We start from the raw sequence: 15,132 nt of genomic DNA on the forward strand, positions 1-15,132 counted from the left end.
ACATTTATGCCATTGCAGCATCTGTCGCCACACGCATGGCACGCCATGTATTTTTCATACTCGATTACCTCTGGGATTAAACCAGAATTCATTTTCCCATCCACATCGGACGAATCGACTGCTTACGACTACCCCGACTCACTGTCAACACGATACTGATGTAGCACGTGTGGCTGCCAGATTGGAGACCAAAGCCACAAGGATAAAAACTGGGTCATCTCAACTGCTATATTTGATCTCAATAAAGATGATCAGGGTATTCGGAGATTTTCTACCCATCTATACCCGGGTTCAGCACCCGATGGTCTTGCTACTATCATCCCCGTGATCGATGGAAATACCATGGAGATGGTTGATCCAGAGTCTAACACGCAAATAACCCCAGTCACGGAATCTGCAGAGCCAGATCTGCTTGCGCAGTGTCACTGTGGCGGTGTTTCATTCAAGATAGCCAGACCAAAAGCCGAGTTCATCGCCAATCCAGAAAGTCAAGTCTGGCTTTCTCCGATATATCAAAACAAGTGGCTCGCATGCATGGATACCTGTGATGATTGCCGGCTGGTGAACGGCACTCATGTCATCGGGTGGATGTTTATCCCGGTGAGCCATCTCTCTCCGATTCCACCTACCAATCTGGTGATTGGGTCTTCCAAGACCTATCGCTCCACCACGGATGTGCTTAGAACATTCTGCGACACTTGTGGAGCGACAGTATTGTACAGCTGTCAGGAAAGAGCAGAGATAGTCGATGTTGCAGTTGGAATCCTAAGAGCACCAGAAGGGGTTATGGCTGAGAATTGGGTATCATGGAGAGCAGGTCGAGTTGCGTGGTTGGAGAATGGACAACGATATCATGCGGGGTTCAGTAAAGCGTTGATGGAAGGGTTGAAGTTATGGGGAGTTAAGCGGGGTCATCCAGATGAATTTATCATTCCATAGGATAGTATGGAAGACCGTTCAACCTACTATTAGGCTATACTCCATATATTATATGACATTTTCTTGATTTCTAGACTGAAAATTCTCATTTCCCGATGACAAGCGGCACGCTTCGGCAGCGTGTAAGACCCACTATGATCCACATCTGCAATGCGAAATGAGTCAAATCAAGTGGGGAAGAGTATAAAATCCACCTTTGGACCCTAGTATTTCTCTACAATTCAAAGTTGATCGAAACATCAATCTACCCAATATGACTCAACTCCGCTTCGTCACTCTCGACGTCTTCACTTCAAAGCCATACTCCGGAAACCCTCTAGCTGTGGTCTTCCTACCAGAAGATGAATCGCAAGCACTGACTCAACGTCAAAAGCACCAGATCACACTGGAGTTTAACCTCTCTGAAACCATCTTCGTCTACCCAGTGAAAGATGCATCCAAGCGCCAAATTGACATCTTCACCATTGAATGCGAGATTCCATTCGCTGGTCACCCTACTATCGGCGCCGCAACTTGGTTCTTATGCCATGGTCCGGACGCAGCCGGTAATGGCGTGAATACTCTGATCACCAAGTCTGGAGAGATCCCGATATCGATTCAGGATCCAGCAACCAAGTATGTTGCTGCGCGAATTGCGCATAATACCCGTATTCATGCGTCACGCTACCCACTCCAAGAATTACTGCGTCTTCACCCGACTCTGGCGCCGTTTTTCCCTAAGTCGGATGTTACGTTCCCTTATTCTCTATTGTGAATGGAATGGCTCAGACTTTTATTGAGTTACCCTCGCTGGAAGCCTTAGCGGTTGTTACACCCGCTACGGGTGGGGAATTTGTCTCTGTAGACAAGCATCTCGATGAGGGATGGCGATCGGGACTTGTCTGTGTTTACTTCTTTGTGCGTGATGTTGAGGATAGTGTTATGAGTCAGAAGGTTATTCGCACTCGCATGATGCTGGGTAATTTGGAGGACCCGGCGACTGGTAGCTCGGCCAGTGGGTTGACTGCTTACCTGACTCTGACAGAGGGTCAAGCTGGACAAGAGCACAGGTATCACATTGTACAGGGTGTTGAGATGGGTCGACGAAGTGATATTGGAGTGAACGTTACGCTTGGTAACGATAAGAAGATCGAGCAGGTGGAGTTGACCGGTACAGCGGTGCAGGTATCAGAAGGTACTATTCTGGCACCTGAAGCGTGAGCAGCAGTGGAATAACGATGTATGGAAATTAGTCGAATGACTCATGTTAGAATAAATGAATTAAAACTTGAATGGCTTTAGTGTTTTCCCCAATAAACTTCCAAGCTATAGAAGTATATGGGCTATGTAGAGTACTTGAAAAAAATCTATAACAAAACAGACATCAAAACAGAATAATCCTCCAAATATCTCTAAAGCTTCTTTTCCAATGCCAAATGATGCAATGCCTGTATCGTCCCTTCAACCGCCACTCGAGCCATAGACTTTTCCTTCACCAAAAACGCCTCCAGTTCTTCCTTTGAAGCACCATCATGTTTCCATTGGAAGATGTATGTCATATACAGCTCCCCATTCGCCCCTTCACTAATGACATTGCTAATATTTCCTCCATCCTGTTGGAAGTCCACGCGAGTGGGCTCATAAGCCACGACAGTTTCTCGCACTGTCTTGCCTGATTCCAGGAAGAAGACTTCTCGCACCGTCACTGGGTTGCCGGTAGGGTCAATTGACTCGCTTAGGACCTTTGTGTGCGAAATAGCGGCTGGAACGAAGGTCTCTGCCGAACGAATCTTCAAGAGAAGACCGGCCCAAATTTGATCGTGCGAGAGTGGGGTTGATCCGTTTGGATTGATGAGAGCCGTGTAGGCGATATTGTTTGCAGAGGACATGATGAGGTTTTTGAGGTTTTTGATATTCACTTGACTTGATTGAGTTGAATTGAAATGAAATGAAGTTGATTTTTGAAAAAGATCTTAGGCTAATCAGTGCTTTATGTAGTTTTCAAGCTCAGAGTTTCCCGCATGCGGATATGACGCAGATGTTGACAAACATCTCGGGAATGTGTAAGCTCGGCATTTCATGTCCCCGGATCAACAATCACGATTCACGATCCACGATTCATCATTCGGACAAAGTATACATCAAATCCGACCGAACTGTATACTTGATACCCCGAAAAACATCATCACCACAATGCATCAAGTTCCTCTGCTGGAATATCAGAAGAGATCCTGTTTTGGGAAATACACGCACAACCTCACTCGCACGGTAATCATCGGTGAATGAAGTAGCACCACCCAACAGCGTCTCTTTACTTCGAGCATCAACATCATTACTAGGAGACTGCAACCCAGACTCAGATTGAGTCTCTCTAATATCCATCAAATCCACCTCCCCATCCTTTACAAAGAGTGCATTCCTCTTCTCTGCACGCTCAATCTCAGGCATCAACTCCTCCATATCCTGTTCCCCATCCCCATTCAAATACAGATGAATAGTAAAAAGCGACCGCTCATTCCCATCAGGAGTAACATAAGTCCCATCCCAATGCGGGCGAAAATAATCTCCACCTTCATAGCGCAAAAATCTCAATCGTTCATTAATCCCTGATAACTGATACGATTCACCACGTCGTGCAGAACCAAGACCAGTTACAAGGGGCATATTATGCACAGTATCGATATTGAAGTCACGCATGAAAGGCATTAAGCGATCGAGGATTCGCTGTGCGATATCCGCGGAATCAAGGATTATTCGTCCGCTTTTTCGTGTATCAACTGACATGACTTGTTTGCCCCCGCCTGCATTGATCATGGCTCGTTCCCAAATCGGGGTGTTTGGGTTAGACGAGTTTGTGGATTCTTCAGCGAGTCGGAGAAGCTCGGTACATTCAGCTTCGCTAATGAAATTTTCTATTACGGCGGCGAATCTATCTTTGAATGCCATGATTGGTGGTGTTGTTCTTGTGAAGTCGATGTGATGGACTGAAGCATTTTGAGGAGGGCCTCGGAGGAAGTCTGAGTTCTGTTTCATGGACATTGTGATATTTCGGATCAGTTAGAATATAGGACGAATATGGAGAATTTTTGGAAATAGAGATCATTGTTGTGAGGTATTTGTTTTCTCAAATATCTTTTACTCTGAATCACCCTGAGTCAACCTTGCGAGGCTCTGTCGTGGAGTGTGGGGTACAAGGCTAGGCACCAGTGCCGCATCACAGCCTGGTGGCGCAGCCATAATACCATCATAGTATTCTACCTAACCAGAAGAGTACTCTACTAACACCTGGCTATATACCCCCGGCGCTGTATACTTGAATTTATTACTAGAAGTCTCTCAAGTTGCCATATATGTGTTGTTCCTGTCAAGTATCCCGGACTAATTTCACAGCTATCCATACAATTCACCACGTGTAAATCGGAGATTATCATATTACTCAGGCGTTGTCTTATGGAAGAAAAATAAGATCTTTAGCCATTCGAGAAAAAGATAATCACATGTGCAAGTCAGATCGGATCAGACATCCGATATGTAATTAACAGAAATTAAAGATCACTTGTCGATCCGCACTTATTGAGGGCCCACTCAGGAACAAAGTACCTGAAATAGAACTTGAAACTTGAAATGACATCAATAAATCTATGACTTGAACTTCCAAGGTTGAATCTTCGCTAAGGCATCACCGCACACATATTGGCCCAACATTATCGGATCTATATCGACTTACGGTGTGCGCGCCGGGTCAAAGCCGAGGGAAAGCGCATAAAACCGGGCCGGTGAGTCAATCGGTGGGGTTACGATAAGGACTCACACAAGGAGATTGACAAATTTTAGGAAATGTAGTTGGTAAAAGAGAAAAAATGCAGAGAAAAAAAAAGTAAAAGGGTATATTGGTCTTTATTTTATATAGGGAAACTTGGGTTAGGAAGGACGGCGCTGTTCATCTAACTGGTCATGTAGATATAACCGCCCTTCTGTATTGAGAAACCCACCGATACCAAAGGCGGGGATGATTCGACACATTCGAAGAAGAGAAGCACCGATCCAGTCACGACTGATTCGTGAGATACGGTCTTTTGTCGGAAGGACTTGTGGTCTGTTATAGACATCTAGTCCGAAAAGGTGAATCGGGGTGCTGATGAGCTGGATAGAAGCCGGAATGGCAAGTTGGGCAATCAGGATCTTTAAATATTCCTGAGAGGCGATTGAATCGGGAATATTTGCAGAGAGCATTGCGGGCAGACTGAAAGATCCGAAGATTGTGAGGCCATCTCGAAGTAAGAAGGCGGAGTATGTGGCTAAGGGAATTCGGGTTCGGCCAATCGAGCGAACGGTTTTGGGTGGTGATGTAGAGTTGGTTGGTCCAGTAGACGATGTTGATGGTGATGATGTATTATTATTGTGGCCGAAGAGTTGAGCAAATTTGACGTCCTTCCAGATCCCCACGGATGAGTTCACGAAGAATGTAGAGGCGAATGTGGTCATGCCTGCAATCGCGTGGTCGATTTTTGGATAGACCTTATTCAAGATTGTCTCGGACATGTTTGCAGTCGCGAATGTAGCAGTATAGAGGGACCAGACGAGAAGACTGGGGCGAGATGTTAAGAAGGTGGCTGGTTGTGTGATTGAGAACCATAGATGCTTGCGGAATGCGGGTAGAAGGGGTTGATTGTAGAATGACTTTTCGACCACGAGTCTATATCATGTTAGGGAATCTGTGCAATTGTAATAATCTTGAGGAACGTGAACTCACCTATCAAAGATCATCACGGCGGGCGTTATAAGAGTTGCTGAGCCTGCAGCAACGACTGTATCGGCTACCAGAAGGTCCCCGAGTCGGCTTCGGCTGCGCTGAATGCCCATTTGGATGGGACTTTCCTGGAGAGTCTGAGACATGGTATTTCGAGATTCAGGTTGGCAACGGGGTCATTATCCAGTGACAGTCCCGGTTAGTCGAGTAGTCGAGTAGTCGAGGTTGGAAAAGGGGAGAAAGAGAATGTAGAGACAGGTAGATCCCCCACTGAACCTATAGTTTATCTGAGAGAAAACTATCGATTAGATAAAAGAACCTTGGGAATCCCACCGCGGGGCAGTGTATCACTTGTCGCAGAGACAACTCACTGTGGATCAGTCTAGGGCTGGTACCCAAATCTGTAACCGGTGAAACAAAGATAGTTGGAGCCCAAAATGAATGATATAGTGTGAAGAGTAAAGGAGAGAAAGAGTCACGAAAGTTGCAGTCCAAGATATAACATTCGAAACCCACTAGATCATGTAATGCCAACCATCTTATCAACACAGTATATCAAGCACACAACACTTTTATAGATCGGACTTGGAAACCGACTATTTAATCGGTGATTTAGTCCAATAAGAGTCCAACCGGCCCGGGCCCCGGTGATGTATGTAGATCATTGATTGGCTGAACCTGCCGATGATCGCCCTCCCTCTTTCAGGCACCAAATTGTTCTAGAAGTCGACCGTGTTTCTTCCTCCTTAACTATGTGAACAAGCCATCGGGAAGAATTGGACGCATGGGCTTGCCTCAAATGGAATGATGTGATTATTCCCCGCATTATTCCGATACTGTCTGTGTAGAACGACAGTGGCTGTTCATACCCAAGTTCTCCTATCCTGATTCCTCACCGCATCGGTACGGAGTGGGGTTGCTCTCCTTTCGCTAAATCAGGCATTAGCAAGAGACAAGGTTTTGTGGAGGATTCGCTGTACAGAGTACACGTAGACTCATTTCTTTGATGGGTGGATCAGGTTGGAATCGCCATGGTGGTTGAATATCTGCTGTCCATTCAAATATGGAGTTCAAGGGAATTAGTGTATAGCTTAGCATTCTGGCCACACAGACCTCATAAGACTGAGGGGTCATCCAGGTGTCCATGTGCCCACCTGCCCAGCCCTGGAGGTGGAAGATGACCTGACTTAGTCATCTCTCTGGCAGCCATCCATGACTGGAGCACTGGCTATGTACTCAGTACTTTCTATGCCTGAATTCTAATTTTTGGTTTTAATTCATCTTTTCTTCTACTATTGATCCATTCGAAGAGCACTTAAAGCGAGAACTATTCTTTCGTTGGCCCTTGAAGGATTATTGAACTTGAACCGATTGAGAACATCATCCACTCACTGCAATTTAGTATTTACATCAGAATCCAGGACATATCGAAACGAAGATGGACGTGGAGTTGTACTGCTACTAAAAATTGCTGCGCCTCGATTTGGCAAGGCTGATTCTCCAATATTGGAATCTTGTCCAGGTGGAAGCTCATTCGAGATGGCCAAAAGATCAGCGCGAATCAAATGCGCAGGAGCCTCATGCTATATATATATCACATTCAACGCCAGATATGGGGAGCGACAAGGATACAAGTACATGTACATGTCGTGACTCATGAATTTCCAACAAAAAATGACTCAACCAACATTCAACCAACATCTAACAGACTATCCAGTTTGAACAGATCATCCACATATTATTGACCTCGATCGCCAGAGTCAGTTCTGAGCATGATATTTCAAGACTCGGAATCACTTTTTAACTACAGCATGGAAGACGCTGTGCACCTCCCCTATACTCTGCAAACGAGGCTTGGAGAGATCCATAACCCCGGTCGAGCAGAGCGATCGCCAGACCCAATTCCCAGTAAACTTGGCAAGTTTCGACTTGAGCAACTTGAACACCTGATACCACATTTGATCACGACATCGGTTTCGAGGAATACCTACAAACTGACTGGTCCACTCACACTCAACTTGTTAACACGGTCATCGCATATTTCCGAGATGATTACCCGATGTCAATCGAAAAAAGAATTTCGATTAACCTCTCTCTCGGAAACAATGCCATGGTGTGTTGGTTGGAGCTATTACTTAGAGCAGTCAAGTACAGAATCATCAACAGAATCATTACTCTACCCGCGCCACCATGATCCCAAAAAAAGAATACTCGGAAATATTCAAGCGGGCCGAGAAAATATCACCCAGAACGACCTGAAGAGATTCATTCTTTCGAGGAGTTATTTCCGTCTTGAGCAGACTGCTGCCATAGTAGTCTCTGCCATGGTGACTGCAGGTCGATTGGATTATGCGAGGAGGCTTATAAGAGAGATGACCGGGACCTTGACAACAAGTTGCATGTGGACTCCAAGTTACCAAGTAACTGAAACGTACGTCGTCAAAACCATGGCACTCAATATTTTTTGCGCAAAACTGCCTCGCTGGTTCGAAAGGGTAGGGACAAAAATCGAAAAGCCTGAATCCTTATCCGATCTCGTGCGAGTACTTATTCGTGTGAGAAGGTGTGAACCCGTGGACCGCTGTCTTTATATTCCACTCTGGATGTTCAAGGAATCAGAACCGAGCCGCCAGAGCATTTACGAAAGTTCCTTGACGCACAGGACCATAAGGGAATTTCCTGTCCCTTCTTATCCTCCCAGAAGGGATGCCATCTTTCTCTCCAAAAGGACTTTCAGCACGCTACAAAGTCGCATCTTCGAACTCTTCCGCTTCTGGAAACCAGAGTGCTGGTTACAACGAGAGGCCAGTAATCTTGAGCGTGAGGCTCTCTTCCCAATGAAATGGATTGAACATAATGTTCTTAGCACCGACAACATCGTACACCTCTGCCAATGTTTCTTCCATTGCCAGAGACAAGCTCAGGAGAAAGTAATAAGTACTGTTCACTGGTGGGCACTGGTGCGCAAATGGGAAGGAAAAGACCTCTACCAGAACGACATCAAGTTGGAGTCCACTTTTGAACGAGTGTTGGCAGACATTGCCGCGGAACAAACTACATTCGATACGAAAACCATTGTGGAAACCAAAGTTCGGGAAACTCCTGAGAGGGTAGCGACTCTTGTAGAGCAAAATTGTCTCCTGATGAGAGATTACGTGGATATGTATGGCGCCGGGAACAGGAAAAATCTCGTCATGACATCGATGGAGCAGAAAGGGATCAGAGGCCCAACTAATCAGTACAATCTCTTATGCAGTATTCTCTCTGATTTGAAGATGAAAGCTTGGGCTCTAGGAATTGATGATCTTCCAGGCCAAGTACATAAAATTTTGCGGAATGATATGATGGCGTTGCGTGATAATTGGGACGATGGTGCGTTTGCGAATGGTAGGATTCCTGGATGGGAGCTATGGCTAGCTGACAGAGAAGTTGAAAAGGGATGGTAGTGAGGGTTTATCAGTATCATTTATCATATTTTCATCTTTAACGACATAATAGTTCTACTAGCGCTTTGATTATTCTTTAATCAACAATCTGGAGTTATTAATACGTTTGTTGTTACTAGTTGGGGAGGAAATTTTACTAGAAAAAGGTAGGATTGAGTTTCAATTTCGAAATAAATGTGATCCGAGGAGATAATTCAAAAACGCAGTAGGCCAAGAAAAGCCCCGAAGAGAAGAAAAGGCACGGTTTCAAGACTTGGTATTGTTGAACTCCGGCAAGTAATAGACTCTTTCTGGCAACTCCACATCTTTGGGAGCAGTCAGAATTCCAAACTGGTGAATGAAACCTGATTTGGCGTCGCTCTGCCCGTAGAATCCAACAATAACCTCATCTTCAGTTGGCTCGAGAGTGAACACAGATTTACCTTGTTTATCTTGCTCCTCATGTCTCTCAGCAGTCTCGGTCTCAGAATTCCCATCACTATTATGATCGCCATTCTTGTTGAGGCAGCCCCAGTGGACTCCATTACTCAGGATCACGCGAATCCCAGCCAAGCTTCCACTATCATGCTTACGGATGAGAACCTTGATAATGTTCTCATCGCCAGGTAGGTAGCCATGGTGCAGTGAGGCATGTCCAAAAGTATGAGGCTGGCGAGTGTCTTTTGGACTATAGTTCTCATAATGACCATCCGCATAGTGCACAGCTATTCCATTCATGGTATCCCCAACTTGGAGGTCAATGCAAAGGGCACGATAAATCTGGCCATTCTTTCCTCGGTGGCGGAGGAGCATAGCCCAGTCGACGACATAGCCTTCAATGTCATTTTCACCAAGCCCCTCAAATTGAACACTCCGCTTCCGAAGTTTGACCTTGCTCCCAAAAATCCAGATATAGGAGTTTTTCTTCAGCAAGGCCCATCCATCCATGACTGTCTCTTCCTTTCCATTCATACCCGCTGCAGTGATTTTCAATGGCTTGTTTGGGTCAATGAATTCATGATCAAAGTGAATACATAAGATACCTTTTCTCGAAGTCATGTCCCCATCATCTTCAGGCCATACATCCGATATATCCTTTTCGCCATTTCGAATTTGGACATCTGCAATGCCTGCCGAACAAGAAACCTTGATAATAACATCGCTCTCCCGATCCCAAAACAAGCGGAGACTTTGAATTGGAACTAAGTTTTTCCTGAGCGATGATCTCAATTTTGACAGCGGCATTCTTGAAATCCTCCGTCATGGGAAGATCTCCAGGTAGTGCAAACTGTGGAAGGGATCTGAACCAAAAAGCGTCGCGTAGATCCCATTTCTCATCAAGACCCATGTCCGCATTGAAATTATTCTCGATAAAATTCGCAGTCCAATACCAAGTCCAGGAGTAGTGATCTTTGGCCATGATCCTAGTGGTATGCCTGGCACCAAATGCATGACCGACTTGATGGAGGAATGTGCATTGACTGAAAGCACATGTGTCCCACATGCTATCACATTCGCCATTCTTATTTCCCAAGATATTACCGGTAGAAGTCTCATCAGTGAGACATGCAGGGACTTCTTGAAGGAAGCGAGGCCAGGAGTAGGTCAAGTGACTACCAAAGATTCCCAATGAGATACCGTTAGGCTTATGGCAGCCCAATGCGGCATGGCCGAGGATAATGGATTGATCTGCTGAGTAATGTGCATCGAAGATCAAGCCTGCAACAACTGGACGAGATCTGGGTTCAAAAGGAGCACCCGATTTCAGTAGAGTGGCCTCAAACTATCTGTGCAAGGTATCTCGATCGTGATCGCAAGGATTCTGCTGAGCCACACTCATATCCCGGATCTCTGCGACTGATTTTTCACATCGAATAATGTGAACTTTTGCGACCATGCCCATAGCAGCAGAGTGATCTGGGCCTGCTTGGTGGGCTATTTGCGTTGTGATGTTAACAGTCCATTCCTCATCAAAACGGAACGAACGTCTCCCCGTTTTCTTTCCACGAAAATATTCTGCTGTAAGAGCCTGCCACATGTATGCCGTCATGCGGAATTTGGAGATTGCTGCATCCAAACTGCTGTGAGCAGTTGAAATACCACCATACTTTGCTGGAGGACAGTCAATCAACAGGGGTGAATCCTTGGCTACAAGAATCGCCAAATGAAGCGGGGGCAGTTGTAGCAGAGGAACGTAGTTGACCGTGATTTTGAGTGAGTCCTCGACTTGGACGCTGCCATAACGATGTAAATCAAGCTTGATTTTATTGACGCCGGGAGTCAACATTATCAGTGCTGTCCAAGACCCTATATGATGTGGCCAATGTGTGCTTGGCTGGGTTCGATGCAGAGAAGAGAATCAGTTACTGCAACTGATATGTAGGTGTTTTTATCGGCTTTATCCCAGGAATAACCACAATCCCCAGAGACCAGAATGCATGCCTGGTAGAATGTCTCACCCTCTTTTAGATCGCTGATTCGGAAAGGTTTGCCTCTGATGGGGTTTGAGGGGTTCGGACGCTTTGAAGCGCGAGTGGGAGAAAAGTCGATGGATCGCTTTTCCATTTTGAGATATCCTTGGCCTAGTCGACTGAGTGGTTTGATGAATGGAAAGAAGAGATGGCAGAGAAGCCAGAGAAAAAGAAAGAGAAAGAAGTTGAGGGGAACTTGAGGGAGGGAAGACGAGGGAAGAGGACATAGGACAGAGGAGAGAGGAGAGAGAAAACATGAAGATGGTCGGTGTTAAAACATTTTTTGTAACCGTGATTTAGTCCGAACTTTAGATTTGGAAATGTGAGAGCCTTGAAATATCTCAATTGAATTGACTGGCTTTATAGATGGAGAAGTATGAGATTCATAGCGTTATAGTTGAGGCGGCCGCTACCTGTTGCCTCCAGGGCTTTACTAAATGTTTCAAATGGTGGCATACGGATCAGACTCCGAGTCTGAGATTGAGGCTACACCTATAGTCTATATGTAAGTGAAACTTGAGCAAAATGGTGACTATTTCCTAGGAGATAAAGGATGGATATTTGAAGCCAATGAGATTTCGAAATTCGGGATAACATCAAACCAAATCTTTACAGTTTCTGAACAGAAGAAGACAATTATTTTGTGGACGACTTCTTTAGGTCTGGATTTGAGACTTGAAAGGCGAAAGTTAGCTCTGATTGTGGCATTTTCGTTGAAGGAAACCAGTACCATCTCCGAGATACTCTCTGTAGACGCGCAAATGTCCACTGTGTAGGTGGTATTGAGTACTAGCGAAAAAAGTACCAGTCAAGTCTCCATTTTGATTCAAAATGAGCGAACCGGAATCGCCCTCATCTCTCACTTTCATTTCAAGAATACCAGCATTGCTCGGTCTGCGATTCCCACCATGTCGCCCGACTTGGGGGTTGAGTCTCCAGGGCTGCCGAGTGAAGGACGTGTGTCGCCATAGTCAAGCAAGAAAACCTTTCCTGGGGCAAATTCCGGGGAGCAGTCTCTTATGGGATCTAGATCAATGTAAAAGATACCAGTATACTCGTATGTACTCCAAGTTCAGATCAAATGAAAGATGATAGGAAGATTGTAATACTTCCTGTTTGATTGGTTGACTAAGAGCTTATCATTGATAAGCGCCCGGGCGTACTTGATTGATTGCGGTTGAGTCTTGATGCTCATCCGCCATCCCGCATCCCCGCATCTCTTTAAGACCCATACGTCAATACGAGCCTCAAAGGTCTCATTGAGAGTCCTAAAACGAGAAGGTATAGCCTGTGGGGTTGAAGTTGATTCTATGCCCGAAAGTGACACGGCTGGCTCTTTACGCGTCTCGCAGCGCCGGCCTATGGCCTGTCGAGGTATTTGTAATCACCCCTGACTCTAAAGAGTCATTGTATTAACATGATCTACTTTCAGAATGCACCAAGAGGAAGAGAAAATGTGATAAACAGATCCCGTGCTCAAGATGCCGGAGACTCAATCTGCACTGCTCCGTTGAAATTGTGCAGTTGCGAAGGAACACAGTGCAGCATGCATCCGAAATCCAGTTCCTGGCTTCAATACTCGCGGACTTGGATTCAGCAAGTGAAAGGTCCCCACATGTCAGTGCTAAGCTGAGAGATCGAATATCCCAGCTACAGACTGGCCGAGCGGACGATCCTGATGTTCCGCTCAGTGCTGGATCCTTAACGGAAGATCCGGAGCCGGAACTTCCTAATATTCGCAAAGACCAAACTCTACACCATCGATTTGCAGAGGCTCCATTGGAAAGCACAGATCCACCACTTCTGACTGCAATAGAGCATCTGGCCTGGGGAAGAAATGCCGCTGGCTGCTTTCCACATAGGAGATGCGGATGTCAATACCGAAGAGATACCCCAGAACAGTTATCTATGAACAGCGGAACCTTTCAACTATATGGTTCATATTTGGAGCCTCTCGTTCAAAATCAACTACCCAGAGCTGTGGATGCGCAAAGCCTTATAAGTTTTCATATCAGTCACCTCGCCTGGCATCACAATAGTTTCCACGGACCGACTTTTCTCGAGCAATGTGAATTGTTTTGGAAAACGGGAAGATGCGATCATCCTCTTTGGCTAGCACTCTACTTTTCTGTTTTAAGCTGCACGGTCAACTCGATACAGAACAGCCAAAAGTTAACAGTGCTGATCAACGTCGATCTGAGCGCTATGCAGTCTGCCCAGCAACTCTTTTCCACCATGGTGCAGATACTTTATAACGCCCACTTTCTGAACAACCTGTCAATATACTCTGTCCAAGCTGTTGTCATATCGACAGAGATTGCCCATAATCTAGGTCTTAGCCAGTTAAACGCAACTCTTTTCAATGCTGCTGTGCGTATTGCAGAGTGTCTGGGCATTCACAAAATTAAAAATCACCCTCCCATCCAGAATAAAACGAATGATGGATGGGAAGAGAGAGTGGAGCGAGAGGTCGGAAGAAGAGTATGGTGTCAAATGCTTATCCAGGATCACTTCGCCATTCCATTCACAGACACGTATAGCATCTCCCCGATGCACTTTTCAACAGGTCGGCCCCTCAACGCAGATGATCATGACCTAGCAGGTCTACTATCTGAAATTCCAACCATCAGCAGCTATGTTCGAGTTCTTGTGGATTTAGCTGCCCTGATGCCCGGCTTAGTCGATGGACTTGGACCTATGCACCGCCGCAAATCCCTCCGAGAGCAATATGAACATATTCTTCGAGTAGACCAAAAGATGCGGGCCATTGTAAAAGGTATACCATCATTCATGTTACGGCCAGACCCACTCAAAGAAGCCGAAATTCCTTGGCTTACGATCGCTCGTCGAAGCCTTGCAATTACCGCAGCAGAGAAAATCATCATGATTCATCGGTTATTTTTGTTTCGTTCATTTCATGATCCCATCTTCATTCACTCTCGAAGGACCTGTGTTGCAGCTGCGATGACCATTCTGCGCGAACATGAGACAATCGTTGACGACGATGATCTATCTATCTGGACACATACCGCATTTGCAATCACAGCGGCCGTTATATTATGCTTTGAAGTGAATACAGTCATGGAAACTCCAGATAAGAGACTGGTACCAATGTATCGAACAGCTGTTCTTGCCGCTCGCGACCGTCTTGCCTCTAGGGATGGCGATGTTCTTGCCCAGCGAGGTGTTGCTCTGATAAATGCTATCTTCATTGCTGAACAATCTGGTTCCAATGTCTCGGAGATGAACCGACTCACCTCTATTGATTTCAATCGGGTGTTCACGAACTTCTCAACCCTGAGCAAAGCGAGTATGATTCCATTCGCCGATGAATTGACGCCGGGCAGAATCTCTAGCGGCACACCTGAGACTATTGATACGGTTGATGTGGGCGAAATGCAATTACCATGGAATCAAGAAGAAATTGATTTTGATCTTTGGTTCAATGGGATTTTTAATAATTTCCCAGATCAAATGTCATGAGTTTACGTTGTTTGGAGGACTAGATGGATGTTTTGAAACGATGGAGCCGAAAAGATGATGATTGATGATTGATGAACGCCTGTTA

The 15,132-nt window shown here is 45.6% G+C and overlaps 9 protein-coding genes across 9 annotated transcripts; 4 read left to right on the top strand and 5 right to left on the bottom strand.

The window, feature by feature from the left end:
- Positions 1–45: 45 nt before the first annotated feature.
- N7483_005598 (GFA family protein) lies at positions 46–939 on the top strand (the record flags this gene model as incomplete). Its single annotated transcript, XM_057089035.1, has 2 exons — positions 46–143; positions 165–939. The coding sequence occupies 2 exons, from the start codon at positions 46–48 to the stop codon at positions 937–939; spliced, it is 873 nt and encodes a 290-aa protein (XP_056948864.1).
- Positions 940–1,192: 253 nt separating this feature from the next.
- On the top strand, positions 1,193–2,139 carry N7483_005599 (PhzF family phenazine biosynthesis protein; the record flags this gene model as incomplete). The annotated part of the gene is made up of 2 exons (XM_057089036.1): positions 1,193–1,666; positions 1,720–2,139. The coding sequence occupies 2 exons, from the start codon at positions 1,193–1,195 to the stop codon at positions 2,137–2,139; spliced, it is 894 nt and encodes a 297-aa protein (XP_056948865.1).
- A 191-nt stretch (positions 2,140–2,330) lies between these two features.
- On the bottom strand, positions 2,331–2,807 carry N7483_005600 (SRPBCC family protein; the record flags this gene model as incomplete). Its single annotated transcript, XM_057089037.1, has 1 exon — positions 2,331–2,807. One exon carries the CDS (start codon positions 2,805–2,807, stop codon positions 2,331–2,333), a length of 477 nt encoding a protein of 158 aa, XP_056948866.1.
- Positions 2,808–3,039: 232 nt separating this feature from the next.
- On the bottom strand, positions 3,040–3,957 carry N7483_005601 (uncharacterized protein; the record flags this gene model as incomplete). The annotated part of the gene is made up of 1 exon (XM_057089038.1): positions 3,040–3,957. The coding sequence occupies one exon, from the start codon at positions 3,955–3,957 to the stop codon at positions 3,040–3,042; it is 918 nt and encodes a 305-aa protein (XP_056948867.1).
- An 882-nt stretch (positions 3,958–4,839) lies between these two features.
- Positions 4,840–5,814, bottom strand: N7483_005602 (uncharacterized protein; the record flags this gene model as incomplete). Its single annotated transcript, XM_057089039.1, has 2 exons — positions 4,840–5,614; positions 5,672–5,814. The coding sequence occupies 2 exons, from the start codon at positions 5,812–5,814 to the stop codon at positions 4,840–4,842; spliced, it is 918 nt and encodes a 305-aa protein (XP_056948868.1).
- Positions 5,815–8,271: 2,457 nt separating this feature from the next.
- On the top strand, positions 8,272–9,114 carry N7483_005603 (uncharacterized protein; the record flags this gene model as incomplete). Its single annotated transcript, XM_057089040.1, has 1 exon — positions 8,272–9,114. One exon carries the CDS (start codon positions 8,272–8,274, stop codon positions 9,112–9,114), a length of 843 nt encoding a protein of 280 aa, XP_056948869.1.
- Positions 9,115–9,360: 246 nt separating this feature from the next.
- N7483_005604 (uncharacterized protein) lies at positions 9,361–11,380 on the bottom strand (the record flags this gene model as incomplete). Its single annotated transcript, XM_057089041.1, has 3 exons — positions 9,361–10,223; positions 10,297–10,876; positions 10,928–11,380. 3 exons carry the CDS (start codon positions 11,378–11,380, stop codon positions 9,361–9,363), a joined length of 1,896 nt encoding a protein of 631 aa, XP_056948870.1.
- A 20-nt stretch (positions 11,381–11,400) lies between these two features.
- N7483_005605 (uncharacterized protein) lies at positions 11,401–11,658 on the bottom strand (the record flags this gene model as incomplete). Its single annotated transcript, XM_057089042.1, has 1 exon — positions 11,401–11,658. One exon carries the CDS (start codon positions 11,656–11,658, stop codon positions 11,401–11,403), a length of 258 nt encoding a protein of 85 aa, XP_056948871.1.
- A 1,216-nt stretch (positions 11,659–12,874) lies between these two features.
- Positions 12,875–15,047, top strand: N7483_005606 (uncharacterized protein; the record flags this gene model as incomplete). The annotated part of the gene is made up of 2 exons (XM_057089043.1): positions 12,875–12,938; positions 12,997–15,047. 2 exons carry the CDS (start codon positions 12,875–12,877, stop codon positions 15,045–15,047), a joined length of 2,115 nt encoding a protein of 704 aa, XP_056948872.1.
- Between the last annotated feature and the right edge of the window lie 85 nt (positions 15,048–15,132).

The sequence above is a fragment of the Penicillium malachiteum genome (genome assembly GCF_028827825.1).
Source record: "Penicillium malachiteum strain IBT 17515 chromosome Unknown utg000002l:1.0-8849297.0:1.0-8852440.0, whole genome shotgun sequence".
Classification (NCBI taxonomy): domain Eukaryota; kingdom Fungi; phylum Ascomycota; class Eurotiomycetes; order Eurotiales; family Aspergillaceae; genus Penicillium; species Penicillium malachiteum.